The sequence below is a fragment of the Astyanax mexicanus genome, chromosome 9, assembly GCF_023375975.1.
Source record: "Astyanax mexicanus isolate ESR-SI-001 chromosome 9, AstMex3_surface, whole genome shotgun sequence".
Classification (NCBI taxonomy): Eukaryota; Metazoa; Chordata; class Actinopteri; order Characiformes; family Acestrorhamphidae; genus Astyanax; species Astyanax mexicanus.
This window is the reverse complement of record NC_064416.1, coordinates 42,235,721-42,259,557: the sequence shown is the minus strand read 5'-3', so window position 1 is coordinate 42,259,557 and position 23,837 is coordinate 42,235,721. Positions and strand designations below refer to the sequence as shown.

Below are 23,837 nucleotides of genomic sequence, written 5' to 3'. Positions count from 1 at the left end.
CTTCATAACAGAATGACTCCTGTGATTTAATCTACCACAGCAAATACATACAATACTTTTTTGCAAACTGCAGATAATATATATCTATAGCTCTAGAAAAAAAATAAAAAATAAGAGAATACCTACAAATGATGGGTTTCTTTGATTTTACCAAATTAAAAACCTCTGGAATATAATCAAGAGGAAGATTGATGATCACAAGCCATCAAACCACCAAACTGAACTGCTTGAGTTTTTGCACCAGGAGTAAAAGTATAAAGTTATCCAAAAGCAGTGTGTAAGACTTGTGGAGGAGAACATGATGCCAAGACGCATGAAAACTGTTTGACTGATTTTCTGAACTCTTAAAAATTTATGAAAATGAACTTGTTTTCTTTGCATTATTTGAGGTCTGAAAGCTCTGCATCTTCTTTATTACTTCAGCCATTTCTCATTTTCTGCAAATAAATGCTCTAAATGACAATATTTTTATTTGAAATTTGGGAGAAATTTTGTCTGTAGTTTATAGAATAAAACAACAATGTTCATTTTACTCAAACATAAACCTATAAATAGCAAAATCAGAGAAACTGATTCAGAAACTGAAGTGGTCTCTTACATTTTTCCCAGAGCTTTATAATATATATATATTTTAACTGCTGCTGTTCTCTCACGAAAAAGTGCTCTGTATCAGTGAAAAAAAATGTGTGTGTGTGTTTTACCTAGATCGTTGTTCTTGGTGATGGCGGCCTCAGCTCTGGCTCGTGGGCCCTGGTGGGCAAAGTGGTATCCGAACTTCACTATGCTGCTGTTAGTCTCCAGCATCTTGGCGATCTCCATCTCCACTGTGGTGCCCAGTTGCTGCCTCTGCACACACACAAACACACACACACACACACACGCATTATTACTGTCGTAGTTAGACAATAGTCATTAAAACCAGGATTCAGAGTTATTTCACGACCATAAAGCAGTCTCACAGGAGTTCATGCTTAAAAGAAGAGAAACCCGGTGTGAAATGGACTTGATAACAAGTACAAACCTCCATTAACACCTAGCATTTCTAAATAACAGCAATTTTTAGGCTTACAGTGCTAGTGATAGGGGCATAGCCTTACCCATGCAAAAAAACTGCTATTTATACAACATTACCAAACTCAAAGTAGCTCCACACTTCATTGGTAGAATTCTAAAAGCCCTGACATTTAAAATAAGGCACTGAGAACTTTGTAAACACTATTTATAAACACAGTACCTAGTAGCTAGTTCTCAGACACCGCCTTAATCCTGAAATTAAGTCTTGATAGATCGAATAATTAGCATGAACAAAACTATAGCTGATAAGTTTGTACTCGTTACCATGTTTCACTACAACCATAGTCCATTTCACTCTGGACTTGTCCTTTAAAACTACAATATAATCACCTTACTTATCACAAAACTGTGCAATATATTGTAGTGAAAGCCCTGCATTAATATACAGCCCTTCTTTCTACAACAATGTGGGCTGATCTGAGGCTAAAACTATATTTACCATATTCTGAGGTTGAATCTGATCAGCTCTCTGGTTCTGAATTAATTATAGCTCTGAAAAAAAAAAAGTAAGAGACCACTTCAGTTTCTGAATCAACTTCTCTCATCTTGGCATCATGTTCTCCTCCACCAGTCTTACACACTGCTTTTGGATAACTTTATGCCTTCACTCCTGGTGCAAAAATCCAAGCAGTTCAGTTTGGTGGTTTGATGGCTTGTGATCATCCATCTTCCTCTTGATTATATTCCAGAGGTTTTCAATTTGGTAAAATCAAAGAAACTCATCATTTAAAGTGGTCTCATTTTTTTTCTCCAGAACTGTAATAAATACCAGCTCAGATCTTTATTTAACAAAAACACATCAGTATTTGACGCTCTATCCAGAAAACAAAAACTTTAAGCTATATGAGGAAAGTACAATGATATGCACACTGCACCCTAAGGAAGTCAGCGGGGTGCTTTTGTGACTATAAGCTGCAACCACAAATCACAGGAACCGCACACACACACACATTAAATTGGCTTTTTATGTGAGAGCACAAAGATTCAGCATTTTCACACAATATGCAATCAAAACTAAAACAAGCCAAGCAAACATAACACTCGAATTTCCACAGTGTCTCTTATAGGAAAGAGTGAACACAAAGAGTTTTGAATTGTTGAACTTTTAGACCAACAAACCCCACATCATAAAGCAATGCTCACGCTAGTGTTATCTTATTTAACTAAGGGGTGGGGCTATTAGTGAGGTAATTAATTACAAAAGTTCCACAGTTTCATGTGCTGGTACTAGAGTACAGTGTTCCTACTCTAGTGAGTGTTTTGGAAATATTCATGTATTTCTACTCCATTAAATCAGTACAAAAAAAGACATTTTTTTCACGACCTGTTTAACACTCGTTTGGTGTTCAAAGAAAAAAAATTAAATAATTTTTTTTTTTTTTTAACTTAAACTGATTGGCCTTGGCTCATTTTTTGTGAATAACATATAGAACACATTTTCGATGAACACGCATGCATGTGCACATGCACATGGTTACTTTCTATTCACCAGGTGTACAATATAAATAATAATCAGTTATAAATAATAATCAGTTATTATGAAAAATGTTGCTTCATTTGTAAATTTGAGAAAAAAAATTCCACTCATCTTAAGTTTAATTCAGTTTCTTTTACATTTTACAAAAAAACAACAAAAAAGTTGCATTATTTTTTAATAAACGAAAGAAAATGTAAAAGGCCAATTTTAACCATATAAGCTGTTTGCTTATAAGCTACATTGCTTGTAGTTTAGGTGAAGCCAGCATCTGTTGTTAATGTAGAATTACTTAAATTTCAGCAAATTTAAGCAATTCTACATTAACATTCTACATTAAAGTTAAAACATCAAAATTCATCGGGTCCACCAGACCCATGAACACTGACCGAGTAACAAAAAATTGAACACCACACAAGCGTTAATATTTTAGTCACTTTAATTTTAATCTGTTATACCAGTTCAGCTTCTAGACTGCTTTACTGGAGCTCACTTGTAAATGAAGTGCTTAACTTTACAATAATAAAAATGAAAAAAAAGGAGATGCAAGAGTCACACACACGCCACTTCTTAACCAGCTTCTTGTCCGCCAGCCTCTTATTTGAATGTTCTGTTCCACCTTTAATTGTGCCTTTTAAATTATTCCTTTGTGGTGCCTCAGGCACCATTTAAGGTGGAATGGAACATTCAAATAAGGAGCCCACTTCAGCCTTGTTTGTTCTGTGCAAACAGATGCTGGATGGACTAAGGGTGAATTTGGTTAATACTTGTAGTAGATTTGTTTCCTTGGTCCGGGGAAAGGAAAGAAAGTGAAACATTGTTGTTTTTTTATTAAGCGGGTTTGCAGCTTAATAACATCACAACCCCCATGTCTTTCCTTTACTGAGGGCAGCTATACCAATCAATTAAGTTTTTGTGGGCAGGAGAAAAACCCAGTGTCCAGGCACAATTCAAATCCTGCTACAATTAATCATGCACTACTTGTGACATCACTTCCTGCTTTTTAGTTCATGTAGATGCCCATGGTTTGTATTGTGTTCACTCCTATATATATTATATATTAGGTTGTTTTTACAGCAGAACAGACCTGGTTCACTTGCGCTTTGGTGTGGTTAATTTCTGCAGGTATAAAAACAGTAATCACACTCGGATGAGACCCAAAATAATCGCACTGAGGTCCAAATTATCTCCAAAGTAGCACATTTGTGGTGAGAACATGATCTGACAAAATTAGCAAATATACTGTATTTTACGTGTTATAAATCTATCAATGAATACCTATTTTCTGGTCTATAGGCACATTTTAAAAGTGACACTAGTAAGGAACAGGGGTGTTGCCATGTTTCCTTAGTAAACAAAACTACAAAACTTTATATAATAATAATAAAAATAATAATAAAACCTTACAAAGCCAAGCAAGCGCTGAAAACTGTTTATTTGGGTGAGTAAAGCGCTTCCGTTTACTTACAGTAAGCTTAGATTTTCAATATTTTTAAACAGCATGGTTATCACCAGCACTAGCCACATTTAGCATCGCTTAGCGCTAGTAAATGCTGCCTCTACACAGAGGAACCCTGAATGTTCCGGTAACCCAGGGTGCTTCATCAGCTAGTGGTCCTTACCACATAGCTTTTTTTTTTAACACAGTAAACTACAGTGCAGACTACAGTCTGATATACTCACCTCGAAACAGCTAGTACTGCAGCGGCTAATGCTAATACTGCTCCAGCCTTGGTGCTGGAGAAATTTTATTGAAGCTGCTGTATAACTCTGTACTTCAGCAGAGATGCTTTACTGCTCCTTAATACCTGACTGGTAGAATTTGTACATAAGAAGCAACGGATTATAAGATTCACTGTTGATTTTTGGGGAAATTAAGTGTGCCTTATATTGTGAAAAATATGGCATCTTTAATGTATAAGCTAAATGACTGTTCAGGTGCAGATAGAACTGATTTATTACTCAGATAATAGCTACAAGTATTAACAAATATCTCTGTATCTCTGCAGCTCCTCCATGATATATAGCGCTGAAATACTGTACATGCTGGCCTGGAACAAAGAACCTTCTTCCTGTATTTACTATCTTGCTCACACCCAGATAGGTCTGACCAATAATTGAGAAGATCCTGCTCTTGTAGTTTGTTGTGATCATACTTGTGTTTTTTCTGGTGTTTAACCAAACAAGGGGGAACGCTCCAAATGAACAAACTGGTTAACTGATTTGGCCCAGACCCAATTGCTCAGAATTATACTGATTAAGACCCACTTGTTCAGAATTATGAAGCAGCATGCAGAATTCTGAGGTTTACTGTGTTCTAGCAGTCCATGCAGTACCTGGTTATCGATCTTGATCTCGGAGAGTGTATCATTGTCTCGTAGAGCCTCCACTAGTGCCTGAACTCCAGCCCCGGTGATGAAATTTGACTCCAAGTTCAAACTTCTCAACCCTTTATTCTCTCGCAGCATGTCCCCAAACGCCTACACAAAAAACAGCAAGCACACACACAATAAAAAAAGTGCAAAAGAAGAAATACAAGCTCCAATACATTCATGCCATACATACCATAATTACCCAACTGCATGCAACTTTAAGTTTCACTTATAGAGAACGCTGCCTTGTTTCAAATAACTCGCCAGTGTTTCCTTGTTCACACTGATCAGGATGAATACATACGTCTGCTATGTTTCTGCTTGAATGCGGGCGTGACGTGTGCGGGTGTGATGATTGATCACAGTATAAACCAATAGGGATGGTATGGAATGGTATACGTTTATATTTCTCTACATCTACACAATCAGATTCACTCTATCTGGATGGAGAGATTTATCTGGATGGGGGTTTTACTGAACGATGAGAAGCCAGAATAAAAACGAGTTAAAATGAAATAAGAGTAACGAGGCTGTTTTTAAAATGTAAGGAGTAGAAGTAAAAAGTCAACTGAAAAAGAATTACTCCAGTAAAGTCGAGATAACCAACATTTTTACTTAAAGGTCACCTTCCGTCGTTTTTTCTTTCATTTTAAAATGTCTAGTTGTGGTCTCTAGTATGAATGAATGACATGTGAGCCGTTTTTGTAAAAAAAAAGTGCTCAGGTGTCTCTGTATAGCTCTTTTTTAATGGACTGTTTTAGGGGTGTGTCCAAAATGACCGGATTCCAGCTTTGCTCATGAATATTCATACATGCAAACAGCATGCAAATATCTCTCCTCTGATTGGCTAGGAGCACTGCGACGCCCCTCCACCGCTCTGCCGCTCACTGCCTCCCACCTCCTAACTGATGAGCGGTGATGTTGCGTCGCTTCAGCTCCGCCTCTGGGAGTTTCTCGAGCCAAGGTGGGCTGGTCTGTGAGTTTCTGCCTACGTAGGCAGAAAGATAATTCAAAATTCACCCGTTTTTCGGAGGGGGGGAGGGGGGATTTCTTTGCTTAGCTCCTGCAGACAATGGGGGCTGCAAAACAGTTTAATGTGCAGGTGTACACATTCAACTCGGAGAGACCTACTGTATTCCACAAAAAACAAGAAAAATCGGATTTTCGCGGAAGGTGAGCTTTAAGTAAGATAAAATATTTTAAATTTGTAGATAAAAAAAATAATTGTGTCCCTTTTCCAGCTTGAGATTGAGATTCTGACACAGATTAAAGTGAAACTTAACGTGAAGCACTGCTCTGTTGTGAATGCGTGTCACTTGCACAAGCCATTCAGACAGATGTCAGATATGGGTTACATTATAATGATTGTGTGAACAACCTAAAGTAAACATCGGATTGAAAACAAAATTGGATATGGGTCACTTTTACCTGCCTATGTCTAGCTTGTGTCATTTGATTAAGTCATTGTGGGTTTGTTTAGACCCTACATTATTGAGCTCAGTGATACAGCTCTCAACAAGATGCACTTCAGAATTTTTTAGTCATTTTTGTAACAGTAGCATTGTCACTGACGTAAACCTCTTATTCGTACTCACCACTGCAATGGGGTCGTTGCTGCGTGTTGCCGCTAAACTGAACTTTTTGACGTTCGTGTTTTTTTCCATGGCTTTGGCGAAGTCTTTCAGCGTGGGGATGGGAATGTTCTAGAAAACACACAGTCAGTCAGTATACAAGAAAAAAAAGAGGAACCCCAACTTAATGCATGTTTACTGTTGTGCAGAATCCTGCATGTTCATTTTAGTTGTTTTTCACTTTTTTTATATGTTTTTAACAGAAGTAGAATATATTTTATTATCGACCTAAAGTTTTTATCGACCAATTTGTTCCTGTTAAAGTTGCTGTTTTGGAGATAACAGTGCGATATTTGCATGTAAAGCTGGACAATATATCAACATATTCCTATTGTATCGACAAAATGCTTTTTAAAGAATATCAAGAATATCACCAGCGCATTAAAATACACTGACCCCAAAAAAAAAATATATATTTAAATTACATGATGCTGCAAAAATGTGATAAGAACTGTACTATACATTGAAGTGTATGAAAATGTCTGCAAATCTGCTACGACCGATGCATTTTGTCTGCTTGTAGAAACAAATGGTGGTATATGGCTATACTGTTCATTTTGATATGTGAATATCTTACATCTATCGACCGAAAATAAGAAATTTATAATTTGAGATAAATTTTGGCCATATTGTCCAGCCCTATTTAAATGACATCTATGATACATTTGAAAAATAATAAAATATTGACCATATTATAGTAATAAAGTGGAGAAATAATGCATTTGTTTTAATATTATGAAAGGTGTAATATTTCCAGGTGGTAAACTTGCTTGTGAAATGTATATATTTACTATAATAGTGAATATTAAACAATTACATGATTAATTTATTTTTTCTTATAGCTGGCAATTAAGAAAATATACATGAGTGGGAGTGCTATGACGTGTAATATTGGTAATAGTGGCAGTATTACACATTACAGAACGAACCTTGAGTGTATTATTGTGATTATACCACAGTTCCATTATCGCTGTTTATTAAAAGATAAAAAAAAAAAAAAACTGGCTGATTACTGATAACTGCACTCATAGAACACCTCTCAGCCAATCATATTGCAGGGTTGGAACTAACTGTGGTATAATAGTTTAATAATGATTGTTGAATTAAGCAAGAACTGATTGCAAAATAAAACAGTTTTAAAAATATCTTTAAACTGTAGAGGTTTACTCAGTACCTTGATGTTGTTGAGGTTGACCTCGGTGAGCGAGGGGTCGTTGGATTTTATCCTCTGCAGAGTTTCCTCCACGTTAGTTGGGTTGGGCAGCTCATCAAAAACAGGCTTCACTTTTTCCCCTTTAATTACATCTGTAAGAGAAAGCAATCATTTAGAGGACAGCAGTACTTTACGAGACTGAAACGCTCAAATTTGCTCAAAACAGCAGTTTGATATTTAAAGGTATGTGAAGGACAGAAGGTCTAAATACAGTGTTACTTTCTTTTAGCCTGAGCAGCTCTATAATGAGTAAAGAGCAGGAATTGGAAAGGGCCACAAAGTATACATCAGCTGCGTCCTTTAAATCATCCTGAACGTGGGATGCATTTCTAGGCTGTATAAAAAAAAGATCCTTTAACCTCTTAACGCACCCTGAAATATGTCATAATTATTATTTGGCAGTGTTTATGAATAATTGTAGGCTAAATATAGACACCCAGTATGCCATTTTAAAGGTTAGAATCTCAGTTATCTAGCCTTTCAGAAAAAAAATATTTAGGGCAAAATATGTCTTGTTTATTAAAAAAACATGATTCATAATTTTCATATTTGTGTTTTTTGGACATCCATTTTTTATCCAATGCAGACATGTTATACATCCAGTTTCCAGTAATCCTCATTTATGTCCCAACAGCGCTTGACGGAATTTTAGCCATAAAAAAGTGATCTCTAATTTAATTCGCTGTAACACAACTTCCCTTTAAGCTACCCATATATAACTTATATGGAAAGCTTAAAGTCTCGTCTGATCAAATATGTGTCAGCTGACTCTGTCGGCCTATCAGGTGGCGCGTTCTGCAGAGTGAGAGAAAGGAAGGGGGCTTCTAAAGAAACAGTGCACAATTTCTTTCCTTCAGGAGTATAGAATACAGAAACATCTTCTTTACTGCAAAATTAGTTATAAAATGAGTAGTTTTTATTCTTATAAAGTTTCCAGTTCTTTGGAGAAAGAAAGAAATATCCCAGATTCAGATCATTATAATATCTAACCAGTGAAAGAAGCAATTTATAATTTTACATGGTGAATGTAAACACCTTATAGCAAAATATAGAGCTGCAAAAACACTTCATCCATATAAATATTTCATTTTATGGATCTGAAAGTAAAAAATTAAAATAGAAAATCTGGAAAGCGCCTAAATATTTTCCTGCTTTTTACCATATTTTGAACATTACATGTTCAACTGAATAATTTTAAGTGTTTTTAAATTAATTTTGTAAAGGCTTCTAAGTAATATTAATTCATACAATTATTAAATAAAATAAAACAAACTTATTAAATAAAAAAATATTTAATAATAGAGGAAAAAGGCTTAAAATTTGAGTATGTAATTTCAGGTGGGAATTGGTAAAATTAGGCTTAGAGTTTAGTGATGAAGCGGCTGAGAAATATGCAGCCTACCCAAGTTGTAGCCTATTCTTGAGAATGCAACTAGAGTTAACCTCATATACAAGACCACCTGCTTGGCCACCTCCCTAAACACCTGAGCCAGGTAATCTTTTAAATTGCCTGGTTTAGATGCTTTAAAGTGTACACATGGTTAAAAGGAGGAAATTGTGACTGGAACTGTGATTATTTCTGTTTCATAAACCCACGCAAATGTTCCAAGTTAAGCTCAGGAAAACAAACAAAACGTAGGAAAATTATGGCTTTCTGTTGAACAGTGGGGAAAGCAGATACTTACTGTTGTAGCTCTCTTTGCTGGTGGTCCCGTCATAGGTTTGTGTGCTCGTCACGAGCGTGTGCACTCCAAGGATAGCTATGGAAAAATAAAAATAAAAATCAAAAAAGAAACTAAACACATTCCTCAAACCCTGATGACTAAAATGCAAAAGAATGGCGTTAACAATGAGAAGCTTTATCCCTTACAGTAAACACAGTGACAGCAGCTAACACTCTGTCTGAACCCTGTCTTTCATCAGAAGCCAGAGAATAAAAAAGGCAGCAAAACCACTTAAAAGGCACGTCTGGCCTTACATCAGAGAGCATGTCCACTCTGTAATTTAAACCACAGCACTGACAGAAACACAGCAGCTACAGTTCAACAGGTTCAGCCTCATTCAGAGATCCAAATCACCCACTTCCACTTCACTGCTCACAATACTAAAATCAATTATGAAGTTATAAAATGAGTGCACAGTTTGTTACCTGTGAGTTCTCAAAGTTTAGAGTGTATATTTTTATTATCATCACATCTACTATTATTAGTAGTAGTCTAATGATGGTCAGACGTATTTCGCATTTCAAGTCTTTTTAGGTAACAATATATTGCAATATTCTGCAATAAATTGTAGAATTTGAAGAAAATGGAAGTGTCTGAATTTCTGCATCAAGTGTAATCAATGAGCAAAAAAACGGGACCTGTTGATTGGAGAATTTTCCGATTTATTAGCAATACAAAAATAACCAACGCGTTTCAGCACTCAGGCTAGGGCTGGGCGATAGATATATCGAGATAAAAAAAATATCGATATATATTTTAGTTTGAAACATAAGGGGAGACAATATCGTTTATATTGATATAGACTATGCTGTGTTACAGTGAGCCCCGTCAGTTCTCTCGCCTTGTCTGTGCAGGTTCACCTAGCCCCGCCTCCCTCACTCACTAGTGGAAGTGAAAAAAAATATTTAATTTGAGGTATTGTTTAATATATATATATATATATATATATATATATATATATATATATATAAATTAGTATCATTTAAAATGACTTTCAGTTGTTAAGGCTACTCTAATATACAGGATACAGCACTGAATTATAAAAGTACCAATATAAAATTTGGAACATAAAATATACTCAAAAGTATCTTTTTGATATTACCTAAAAATATTGAGATATATATCGTATATCGCAATTCAGAAAATAAAATATTGAGATATAGTTTTTGATCCATATCGCCCAGTCCTAACTCAGGCCTTCATCAGGGACAAAAGACAAAAGTTAATAACATTCCAGCTTTTACAACACACATGATTACAAAACAACCAATGAGAACACTCCAAATACTAATCAGCCAATGTGAGGCTGGCAGCTCAATTCCACAGAGGAACCACTTCCACCCAAAACTTCGTAAAAGTCCACAGTTAGTCATCCATTTTATGGAAAAAAACTTTTGCTCAAGAACACACACACACAGAGAAAAAAAAACAACCAAACTGACGATACAGAAACACATTTCCCCAAATGACCTAAAGAAACTCTTTTATCGTAAAATCCTCATTCATACCTTCAGGAAATAAACTTTTAAGATAAAAAATCCAAAAGGCTTGAGTGTAATCAATTAAATTTAGTTACTATAGTTACTTATTCATCCATCCATCCATCCATCCATCCATCCATCTACCTTTACATCCATCCATCTAGCTCTCCGTCCATCTACCTATCCATCCATCCATCTACCAATCTAACCATCCATCTACCTTTACATCCATCCATCTAGCTCTCCGTCCATCTACCTATCCATCCATCTACCAATCTAACCATCCATCTACCCATCCATCCAACCATTTAAACATCCATCCATCTATGTACCCATCCATCCATCCATCTACCCATCAACCCATCCACCCATCAATCCATCAATCCATTCATCCATCAATCCATTCATCCATCAATCCATTCATCCATCAATCCATCCATCCATCCATTCATCCATCTACCTATCAATCCATCCATCTATCTATCCATCCATACATCCATCCGTATGTTGTTCTTTTTCTGAAATTATGTGTTAGTTTTACGCCAGATGTAACGGGACAGGGCATAATGTGTTGCTTTTTGAGATCTTTTATCTGCTTCATGTTGTCAGACAGGTTGTATTTAAGTAATCAGGCCTGGTTGTGGTTGGTAGTGAAACTGAACTTAGCTTCACAAAAAAAGTGTGATTAGTTTGGGTTAGATTGGTTTGGATAGTATTTTTTTTTCACTTTAATGAGTAAAATCATCATTAAAAAGTGTTTTTTTTTATGTTTACTCAGGTTGTATTTGTCTGATATTAAAGTTTTTTGATAATCTGAAAAATTTAAGTATTAAACAAACGCAAAAAAACATCTGAAATCTGTAAAAGGCAAATCTGTAAGAGGTTTTCCATGCCACTAAACGGCGTAGGTTTGATGCAGAAGTTTAATTTGGCATTAATTCTGGAAACATATTTTCAGTTTCATTTGTTCGCTCACCTGCCAGGTCACACAGCTCTGTGTCAGTAGCGCTGGACAAAGCCTCTTCTAGCTCTGGGTCCAGAGTCGTTACCTCCTCCTTGCGGGACTCGATTGGCTGCTCTTTAGGTACCCATACCTTTCCTACAGAAACAAAAACACAAGTAAAGAAAAAAGTTACAATGTGTCATTTCTTTTTTACAGGCCATAAACACTGTTAAGAAAGTGATATGATGATGTACCAGCTGAATAAAAGACATATAATCTGGTTGCAACTGGACACTTTACTTTATGTGACAATTATCTGGATTTTATCCTGATATGATTTTAGACATGTATTTACACTCCGGTATTAAATAAGTCTCAGTAACTAATTAAGTTAGACATAACTCTCTATGATAAAAACTTCTATCACCACCAGTTCTCAAATATCTCTGTTTTGCTATGTGATATATTTATAGTATATTTCACACTATAAGGCATACTTAAAATCTTTTAATTTCCCCAGAACGCCTTTGTACAGCGTTATACAGAAGTTTCAATTTAGTTCTCCAGCACAGGAGCTGCAGTAGCATTAGCATTAGCGGCTAACCGCTATTTTCACGTTCAGATGTAGCCTGCTGTCAACCCAAACTAGCACTGCTGGAACAGCATTAGCATAAGATCTTGCTAGCTCTTTCAGTCAAGCTACGTGCAACGCTAGCTAATATCGCCCTGGCTTACCGGAGGACTCGGGGTTTCTCAGTGTAGTGCTGTTGGGCAGTGGTTAGCTACTAATGCTAATCCTTAGTGCTGGAGAAATTTAGGAATCTAAGCTGTAAACAAATAGAAGCGCTTTATTTACCCAAATAAACTGTTTTCAAGAGAGAAATCTGTGTAGATTAACATCCAGCGTTCATTTGACTTTAAAAGAAAGGCTTTTATTATTACAGTTTTGTTTACTTAGCTTAGCTTTACTTAACTAAGCTACTCCCCCCACCAACACACGGAGGCGAGAATTAGAAGTTTCTTATAGTGTCTCTTAAGATGCTGCTTATAATACAATGCGCCTTATAGCGTGAAAAATACGGTAATAGAAACTGCTGATCCAAACAACCAATGACTTATAAACCAATGACTTGGCTTGAGTTGCTTGTCTGAGAACAGAAACTGGTCACACAAAACAAATCAGCATTAGGAACAGGAGGTAACTGTTTAAACCACACACACACACACACACACACACACACACACACACACACACACATACACACATACACACACAGACACACACACACACACACACACACACATACACACACGAAAACCATGCATGCCAGGCTAATCACAATAATGGCTAATAGCTTAAACTCATCCAGACGTTATTGTGGCCATTTGACTATTAAACAAGCTGATACACTCTCTCTCGCCCCCCCCACACACACACACTTAACTCACTGGGAGCTGGCAATAACAGAGGAAACAGCAGAAGTGTGTGAGAAGGAGAGTGATATGATAAGTGCTGAAATGCTAACCCAGTCAGATGACGTTTACTGAGTTTATAAACAATAACCCCTCTCTATTCTATCTATCAGACATTCATTCAGGACACAGGAGTGTGTGACTGCTGCGTGTGTGCAGGACTCCAGCCCAGAACCGTCCCAAAGCTTTATGTCAACCATCCCAAACTGAAAATCATCCATCCCAAAATCTATACATATTTTTAACATTACTGTTATATTAATTAGTGTCATTTTCTACTGCTGGCACATTAAAGTAAGCATCTGATCTTCTTAAAAGCACAATTCAGCCATTAGCCAATGAGTGGGGTAGTTTCTCTGTTTACCGTTGCCACTTTTGAAGCTATATATATCATCATCATCATCATCATCATTTTATTCACACGTATATGTTTAAGCAATAAAACAATTTTTAACATTTATATCATGTGAAAAGGGACACCCTAGAAAGCTCGTGAGCTTTTGAATGGGGCTCAAGCACAGAGACACATATAACCCCACCAATCCCCACACCCCCCACTATATATATTAGGGGTGTCACGATTTCGAACGTTTTATCGTAATCGATCGAAATTATGTCATGGTCTTGAGCATCAAAGTCAAAAAGATGATCGACGATCCCTCTCTCTAAGCTAATTTAGATATTTGATCAAAAGACAAAGTCTGCATGACTTTCACATGATCACACAAACATTACAGAGTCCTGTTGCTATGATAATGTACATGTCAACAGCAAGATCCTCCCAGTGAAAAACAACTGACACGCTTTACTGGAAATCCCAACAGCAGAGCACTGCGGCCTCCAAGGCTGTTCCATTACAGCAGTGCTGAGTCTGTGTGTGTACACTGTATATGATTTCCTATGACATAATGTTTCCATGCTGAAAACCAGCAGCGCCAACATGACTGGATCCTATTACACACAGAGACGCACAGAGACGCACAGAGACACACAGAGACACACAGAGCCAACATTTAAAATGTTACTTACAAAGAAAGGCAAACCAAGTGGACAAAAGTGTACGTGAGAGAGAGAGAACGAGAGAGAGGAATAGAAAGAGGGAGAGACAGTACCAACCAGAGAAACACTATGGTTTCTACAGAAGTTGGTTAACTCAATGTGTGTTTGTATACGTGTGTATATGTGTGTGTGTGTGTGTAGTTGTGTACAGTAGTAGTGTGCGAGTCTGTGTGAAAGTGATTAGTGTGTATTATCTCTCAGCCGCCTGGCTGTCCCGCTGCCGCAAAGAGCTTAACCTACCTGATCTCCTTAAACACCAACTCTGCCTCGCTTCGCCCTGCCTCGCTCAACTCTGCCTCGCTCAACTCTGCCTCGCTCAACTCTGCCTCGCTCAACACTTTGCTTCGCTCCACAGTCCTTCGCTCCACAGTCCTTCGCTCCACCACCTGCCTCGCTCCACAGTCTGCCTCGCTCCACAGTCCGCCTCGCTCCACAGTCCCTTGCTCCACCACCTGCCTCGCTCGACCCCCTGCCCTGCCTCGCTCCACAGTCCCTCGCTCCACACCCTGCCTCGCTCCACACCCTGCCTCGCTCCACAGTCCCTCGCTCCACACTCTGCCTCGCTCCACACTCTGCCTCGCTCCACACTCTGCCTCGCTCCACACTCTGCCTCGCTCCACACTCTGCCTCGCTCCACACTCTGCCTCGCTCCGCCTTGCCTTGCTCCACAGGCCTGCCTCGCTCCACAGGCCTGATTTGTACAACCCTCTGCCTCGCTTGGCCCTGCCTTGCTCTACACCCTGCCTCGCTCCGCCCTGCCTCGCTCCACACCTTGCCCTGCCTTGGTCAAGCCTGCCTCGCTCAGGCCTGCCTTGTACAACCCTCTGCCTTGCTCCGCCATGCCTCGCTCAACCTCCTGCCTCGCTCAAGCCTGCCTCTCTTCACTTCCTGGCTTGCTCTGCCCTGCCTCGCTCAACACTCTTCCTCGCTCCACACCCTGGTGAACAATAAAGAAAAAACCCTGTGGATTGGTTTCCTCAGACAGGCATTAAAGCCCAGTCACTCACTATACATTTCTTTCAATGGGAAATCTCCATTCACAAATGTCATGTAGTTCAAGACTACGTTTACTACTGTTCTTTGTTCTGTGTGTGTTTTACTGTTATCTAAAGACAAGGACTAAAACACAGAACAGAGCCAAACACAGCCGCAGCCAATCTGAGGTCTGAATCTGGTGTGTTTTCTCTGTGTTAAGCCACAGATCCAGCTTTGTGTACAGTAAAGATGAAGTCAGGGTTTAGACAAAAGGCCAAAGCACTAAAGCGTGAAGGTCAAACAAAGCCGGAAAAACAGCTCTACAGGTTTCACTGAACAAATGATTAACAGGAATTACAGGTGAAAACACAGAAAGGTGTGAAACATAGAAGGTTTTTTTTTCTTTCATTTAATGTCTATTTTAATAGGCCACGGGACTGAATGAAACACCTATAGTGTACATATAATATTTAAAGACTGACTTCTGTTTGAAAGTTTGGTTAAAAAAAAAACGAGCAAAACAGCTAATTTTCCTTTTAGTAACAGAGACACACTGCTGAACAGCCCAAGCTGCTTTTACACGCACACAATTACTCAGCCCTGCATGGGGTGAAGAATGCACAGAAAAATCAACAAATAAAAACCATTTGCGCAACAAACACTATATAAAAACTATGAAAATAACGGTCAGCATTAAAGCGTGGGTGAGGTCACTCCTGAGTTATTTCAGCTCAGTAATCAGAAGGAAAAGACTCATGTTTTCAATTATAGCTCACTCTTTCTTCTAGCTGTGTTCTTGCTGGGAGGCTGCTGTGGGTTTAGTTGCTGCTTGTATGTCTTCATGTTTCTGGAGCACAACTGAGGGTGAAAGACGAGAACTTTTTAAAGGGATAGTTCACAAAAAAAAAAAAATTAAAACCACTGAAAAAAGTCCCCACGTTCATGTAAAATGTAGCGAATCAGCCATATTGGAATCTCAAGGCAATTAGCATGGAATAGAAGCTTATTATGTCTAAATAATCTTTAACAGACTGCCTTATGTTTCCTGACACAGTATAGATTCACTGTTATTTATTAACAAAAACACAATTATATATTTCTAATATGTATTAATATATTCAAATGTTAAAAGTGCTATATATATATATATATATATATATATATATATATATATATATATATATATATATATATATATATATATATATATATATATATATATATATATATATATATATATATATATATATATTATCCTTCCAGCCACTATAGTAGCTTGCAAAAATATTCATACTTGTTCTAGAACGTTCTGTCCTTCCCAGAAAGGGGTATAAAGATGGTTGTAAGGGAGGTGAGAGACAAAGTGCAATTTCCTTCACATACCCCTTGAACTTTTCCCATTTGGTCACCTTACAACCACAAACCTAAATGTATTATATTAAGATTTTAAGTGCACAAAGATTTTAAGTGCCCCCCACCCCCCCATATTAATGTTTAGGAGAGCCGTATTTCGCAAAAATTACAGCTGCAAAGTCTTTTGGCGTTAATAAGTTCTGCGATCCTCCCCCAAAAACTTTCGGCAACCCTTAAAGCACCCAGTACAGATATAGCTATAGCACCCGATTAACTAGTTAACTTTAGGGCTTTACCGTATGTCTACAGAAAGGAGGGCAGGTTTTTCAGCAAGTAATTATTATTGTCCATTTCTTAATTCTTTTGTAATAGGAAGGTGAAATGAGCTTTTATTTTATTTTGTTTTTGAGCACCACCTTAAATGCTCCAGCCTCTGCCATCTGTGGTTAAGGTTAGCTATCTAGCAATACTGCATATGTACAGGACATCCAGAGAATTGAAATTACATTACTCTCCATCCCAATTTTACAGATAATAGATATAATTAAAGAAAGAATGGGAGACACTATGTGTACAATACAGCAGGGACACAAATAGACATACATGAGACAGACACAAGGTGCAGTAGTGGTGGGGGAGAAATAGATATATAAATAAATAAATAAATAAGTAAAAAGAAATAAGATATATAATATAAATGAGTGGGACAGACTATATGTACAAAGTACTGAATTGGTCAGGATGCTGAGTGGGTGTGAGCTGGGGGCAGGATTGGGATGGGGGGTAGAGCAGGAAGAGAGTTCAGCATCCTCACAGCCTGATGGAAGGGGCTGTCTCGCAGTCTGCTCGTCCTAGACCCGAGACTCTGTATAGTGGTTATTGTAATTTGTAACAAGAAAATCAGGTTGCTTGTGTCGCCATCTTGCCAGTGACTCATATAGCCCTCTGACTGGTGTGCCTCTGAAAACTCTCTGTTTAAAAGGCCATGTAGCCCTAACGTTTCACCCACGCCAAGTGCCAAGGGGTGAAATGGGATTGGTCCTTAGTTGTCTGGCAACCACAGCTAATCTCAAATAAACAGACAAACAAAGTCAGGCTAGACTAGACTGTGAGTTGAGCTAGACAGACCGTGTGTTGAGTCTAAAATAAAAAAAATAAATAAATAAAAAAAATCATGTACTCTAATTCTTTTGATCACTATATTATTCACTGACTTACAAAACACTCCAGGACAACTAGCTGAAGCATCCTGTTTGCAGCCATGTGTACCATTCTCATTAGAGCATCAAATTTTCACTTTTCTCACTGCCAAAACTCTCAAACCCGGTTTTGGACAGCCTGTCTCCTGTCACCATGGGGAACGGAGGTTGGCATGTTGCCATGGTGACCACCAGTGGGTGTTTTTTGGGCAAAACCCTCCTCCGGGGTTGACCTTGACTGATCTCGCCCCACTGCCCCCTTGCATTTCCTGTTCTGACCCCCGCAGGCCGACACAGGCCAGCTTTTTAACTCAAAAGGCCGAGCGAGAGAGGACTGAAGAGAAGAGGATTAAAGAGAAGGAGCAGCTGTCAGTACACTCTGTACTGATCCCACAGACCATAATAACACAACAGTTTGAGAAAAAACTCTTCTATACAAACCAATTCATTCATATATCAATGTGCTAATTTTGGTCAGATAAATGATGAAATCAAGAGTTGCAGCTCAGTACTCGTACTCGCCAACGAGGCTCCAATATGAATATACCCTTGTTTCTGTCATGGAAAATTGCCTTATTTCAGTAATTCAGTGCAAAATATGAAACTCCTATACTCCCAAGAATCAGTGTGGGCAGTGTGCTAAGTCCTGCTGGAAAATGAAATCCACATCTCCATAAAAGCTGTCAGCAGAGGAAAGAAGCATGAAGTGCTGTAAGATTTTGTGGGAAAACAAAACTGCACTGACTTTAGACTTGATAATAAAACACAGTAGATCAACACAAGCAAATGACATGACTCTCCAAACCATCACTGATTGGTGGAAACTTCACACTAAAACTCAAGCAGTTTGGACTGTGTGTCTCTCCACTCTTCCTCCAGACTTTGATCCCTTGATTTATAAATGAAACGTAAAATTTACTGATGATCAGTGATGGTTTGTAGAGACAGGTCATCTGCTGGTGTTGCCCACGATGATGCTTAAATGATATATTAATTCCTCTGAAAATGTCCACACAAGTGACCACATGAACTTTTGCTTTACAAATTAAATCACAAAAAACATGAAAAACCCAATACTTTTTTTTATTTATTTAATAACTTTTACAACATATTTCCCAGCTATTAATAAATGGCATATTTACAGCTTAGAAATACAGGAAAATACTATTTTTTACATTGCTTTAAATAAAATGATTCCACTATTCTTGCTCTGTATCTCAGAGGCCTCAGTGTGTGTGTGTGTGTCTGTGTGTCTGTGTGTGTGTACTCTTCCCATTTCTGTAAAACGCTTTAAGGAGTCCCTGCACTGCACCAACTATAAATATTACAACAACAAACTTGGCCGGAGCTCCGTCCCACCACTCTCCACTGCTGTCAGTAAGAAAAGCTGGCAACAGTAACGCCCCCCCTGTGGACCATGCCTGGGTGGCATCGCCATGGAAACGGTCAGCGGCGCTACAGTAGGAGGAGAGGGAGATATGCGGGCGGTATTGTGGCTGGAGAGCAGAACAACTCGGCTCAGATAAAAATCTCTTTCTTTCTCGTTCCCCTATTTCTTTTCTTTTTTTTTTTGTCTGCTCTTTTCTCTTTTTTCCCCCTCCCTTTCTTTCCTCTGTTCTGCTGCTCTGGTGGCTCGTTCCCGGAGGAATTCCAGCACTTCCTGTCTCACGCAGCAGTCACTGTGCTTTTTCTGAAACACTGAGAAAAAAAAGTGAATCTAGAGTAGGTTGCATAAAAAAGACTTGTAAAAGCTTTTTTTTTTTTTTTTTTTTAAGTGAAATTACATTCATTTAATTGGGATTCACCACAGTGACAATGTGTTTTAAACTTACTGCAATGTTTGAGGGCATAAAAAGCCAATATAGGGTGCTGGAATAAAGAATGCATAATAAGTTGGATAGAGGTATTTATTATTTTTTTTTACTTATAGTAATAATTTCTTAATTTGCTGAGTATAAAAGGGTGTGTTCACAGGTGTCATACCTGTATTTTGTTTCTATGGTCTGAAACAACATAGCAGTGAACGCTGCACTGTAAACAGCATGGAGCAGCAGAGACAGCGTTTCTTCATAGCAGTATAAAATCTGGCTAATATGTCAGAGTAAAGTGCACCTTACCAGCAGTAAAATATATATATATATATATATATATATATATATATATATATATATATATATATATATATATATATATATATATACAAAATATAACACGTTACTGATTCCAAACTAATTGCGTGTGTTAACGCTTTAATGTTGACAGCCCTAATAATTTTGCCTATACTGAGTCACAAATCGAAATTTCAAACAAATCACCTAAAAAAAAAAAAAATCCACCCAAGCCTATTTGCTGGGAGTCTTATTATATCTAGCAAAAAAATGCATTTTACTGCTGTGGATATCTCCAAATGTTCCCTCATTTAATATGTGGTTGACTCAGGTATCTAACCTTCTTCCTTTGGAGAAACTCATTTTTGAAATTCACAACAAACACCAAAAATTCGGTAAAATCTGGTCATCAGTGTCAGTGCTTTCTGTTGTTCCAAATGTTCCTCCTTCCTTCCTTAAAGCTTTTCTTTGGCACCACTGCACGAAGACCATAGACAACATTTAAACAAACAAACAAACGACTTTCATTGGTCTGGAGTGCCCCTTTCACTCTGCAGCAGAACCCAGTCGACTGTGAGGAGAATAAAAGCATCATTATCAGCTACATCAGGTATTATCAGGGTGGGACAATAACACAACACCTCCAGCATTGTCTGTAGGAACAGGATTATGTTTCAGCGCTGAAAGCTGTTGTTGAAGTGAGAGGTGGGTCTGAATTAAATATGAGAACATTAGGATTCAGTGAGTGCTGCAGGGCAGGCCGGGGTTAACAGGCAGAGAGTCTGAAGGAGATATAAATACAGAGGGGAAAAAGGGGCGAGAGAAAAATCAGCATTGCTGAATTCCCTCTGGCCTCAAAGCTCAAGACCTCAGTAACTCAATGACAAACGATGCTGCATGACCCCAACAAACACACACACACATTCTCTCTCTCTTCTTTTCTCTCTCCATCGCTGTATGTGATGCTACCCTGCAGTTAGGGGCGTGTTAGGGGCAGTTAGAACAGTGTTTCTCAACCAGGGTGCCGCGGCACCCTGGGGTGCCGTCTGGCTTCATCGGGGGTGCCGTCAAAATATTGCGCCTCACGTGCATATTTCCTTTCCAGAGTCAGCTCGTGTCGGGGTGTGTCCCAATTCACAGGCAGCATACTCTGAAGGATGCGACCCACAGAGGCGGTGTATTACTGCGCAGCTGTGACGCAATCTGTCTTCGAATACAGCCTCTGAAGGATGCAGCCCCTAAATTGGGACACACTGTAAAGTTTTTGTCTCTATTCTTATTGGGAGGATTTTACCCCTTCCCCTTGGAACAGAGTTACAAAGATACAAGGGTTACACTCGAAAAGAAGGGGAAGGGGTTAGTGGTAGGACCAAGAGGTCAAATAGGACTGGACCTAACAGTCCTACTGTGCTTTATTGTGCATTATTGTGTTCTTAAATTATTACTAAAATATATTTTTTATAATAATTCTTCGACAACAAACAGGTGAATTAAAACAAGGGTTTATGACAGTATTTAAATAGCAGATTTCTGGTGCAATGTGTATTCTGGAAACCTGCCTTAAATCAACTGTCTTTAATCCTGTGTAATCAAATCAAACTATGTCAAATAAAGCCATGCATGAAATCAGCCCCACCTTAAATCAACCCTATCTAACAAGTCCCACCTGAAAATCAAACCTAGCCAAATCACTGCCACTCCTCAACACAAGCCCAGCCAACCACAAGCCCAGCCAACACTCTTACCCCACTTACCCCAGAAAATGGAAAGCACTAAAAACCCTACTACCTCACTGGACTCTATTGCACACTGTGTAATAGAGTAATTACTACCTCACCTGGTCTTTTTTGCACACTGCAAAATTTGCACACTGTCTTGTTATTTATTATTCTTTGTCTGTATTGTGTTGTATTGTCTGTCTGCACTTTTTGTACTGTTGCACTATTGTTCTGTATACACTGTGTTTATGTGCACCATGGTCCTTGGAGGAACGTTGTTTCGTTTCACTGTGTACTCTGTATATAGCTGAAATGACAATAAAAACCACTTTGACTTTGACTTGACATTCCTCCTCAAAATCAAACTGGTCAACTGCTATTTAAAACAACTGTGTTAATAAAATACCAGATTTTGGATCAGATGCAGCTGTACTGTAGTAAAAAATGACATCATAGGGGAAAAGCCTCTCAGTGCTCAATGCCAAGCTTAATGATTTCCGTACATTCTCTGTGTGTGTGTGTGTGTGTGTGTGTGTGTGGGGAGTGTTTGCTTTATGGAGGTGCAAACATTAATTCATGCTGCTGGAATTCAGCTGGAATTCCTCCAGGCCACAGTTCTCCTAAAAAAAAAATCCAGTTTCAGAAAGAGCTGCTGCTCTGATTCTTTCCAAAAGCATTTAGAAAGTGCACACGCAGCAGAACCCCAGATAACTGAGCTCTACCAAGCGCTCTCTCTCTCTTTCTGTTCTCTTTCTCTTCCAGAATAAAACCAAACAGCCTCATCCATTGTTAATCCCTTTATCTACTCTTTGCTGTAGTTTAGTTTTTAATCTCAGTATCCATAGTAGTAAATATTTTACATTGCGAATGTTCTTTTTTCGGCGATACACATCATGATATTAAACGATGCAGGGCCCATGACATCACCAGCCCCACCCCCACCTGTAAGCTGTCTCGCGTCCTGACTGATCAAGAGCTGAGTTGGGGCTGAGCTCTCAAAACCCGAGGAAAACAGTAAAACAACAGTAATCAGCCTTTAATCAGACATTTAAACAGCTTTTTAAAAGGTACATAAGATCTTTTTTCAGGGATTAAAAGCGTGAATTCAGCTGTAACTGGAAATAAAACTGCACAGCTTCCTACATGTGCGTTTACAAGCACGTGTCCAACCATGTGGACGGAGGCTATGCGGTTACCTCATGTTTACTAGCTTTCACTAACCACACAAACAGTTCAGACCGTTTTTTTAGAGCTAGATACACATCAATATTCCCTTATTTAAATTTTGAGCTCCACAATGCAGTTCTGTTTGGGGAATCACAGATTATCTCTCGACCAATATCAGCCCCAAAAACACTGATCACTCTGACCATCTCTACATATTTATTCAAAAACACCATGTACCCGTTTTGGCTGGTTGAAGACCAGACGTGCTGCTGCGTTCTGGATCATCTGGAGTGGTTTTACTACACAGGCCGGGAGGCCAGTTAGCAGGGCATTGCAGTAGTATATATGTTTAATAGCTTTGATTTAAGAATTTAAAAGGAACCTATAACAAATCAGGATTCCCAACACTTTGGACCACACAGTGAATATGTATATATTTATAAATACATATAAAATGTATCTATGGAGCACACACACTCACTCACACAGTGTTACTGCGGCAGAAGGAAGGCCTGCCCACACACTCCCTGCAGTCTCTCTATGGTTACGCAACAACAGACTGCATTAGTAATACCTGCAGAGCCAGCAGGACCATAATTAACACAACAGCTGAGAGAGCATGCACACACGTGCACACACACACACACACACACACGCACACACACTCACTATATTAATCTTAGACACACACACACACACACACACACACACACACTCACTACACACACACACACACCTCAGTCTCTGTTACCTGACATCCTGAGACACCCACACACACACCTGCCATTCATATTCCACACAGAGAGCAAAACAGACACAGGACATAAAACATAACTCTACACACAGCAGAAATATACATTACACACAAGCTAT

The 23,837-nt window shown here is 38.5% G+C and overlaps 1 protein-coding gene and 1 long non-coding RNA gene across 4 annotated transcripts in view; both read right to left on the bottom strand.

Annotated features, from left to right (window-relative positions):
• Window positions 1-23,837, bottom strand: part of LOC125804550 (uncharacterized) — a 202,677-nt gene that overhangs the window by 104,604 nt on the left and 74,236 nt on the right. The gene's annotated exons all lie outside the window — the stretch shown is intronic.
• Window positions 1-23,837, bottom strand: part of tmod2 (tropomodulin 2) — a 59,073-nt gene that overhangs the window by 8,241 nt on the left and 26,995 nt on the right. For all 3 annotated transcript variants that reach the window (XR_007440653.1, XM_022679847.2, XM_022679848.2), the window contains exons 4-9: window positions 11,946-12,068; window positions 9,450-9,524; window positions 7,726-7,856; window positions 6,516-6,623; window positions 4,885-5,028; window positions 702-846 (exon numbers count right to left, since the gene is read on the bottom strand). Coding sequence is in view for 2 of the 3 variants with exons in the window: in XM_022679847.2 (XP_022535568.2) it covers window positions 702-846; window positions 4,885-5,028; window positions 6,516-6,623; window positions 7,726-7,856; window positions 9,450-9,524; window positions 11,946-12,068 (726 nt within the window). In the remaining variant the exon portion in view is untranslated. The remainder of the gene's footprint in view (window positions 1-701; window positions 847-4,884; window positions 5,029-6,515; window positions 6,624-7,725; window positions 7,857-9,449; window positions 9,525-11,945; window positions 12,069-23,837) is intronic.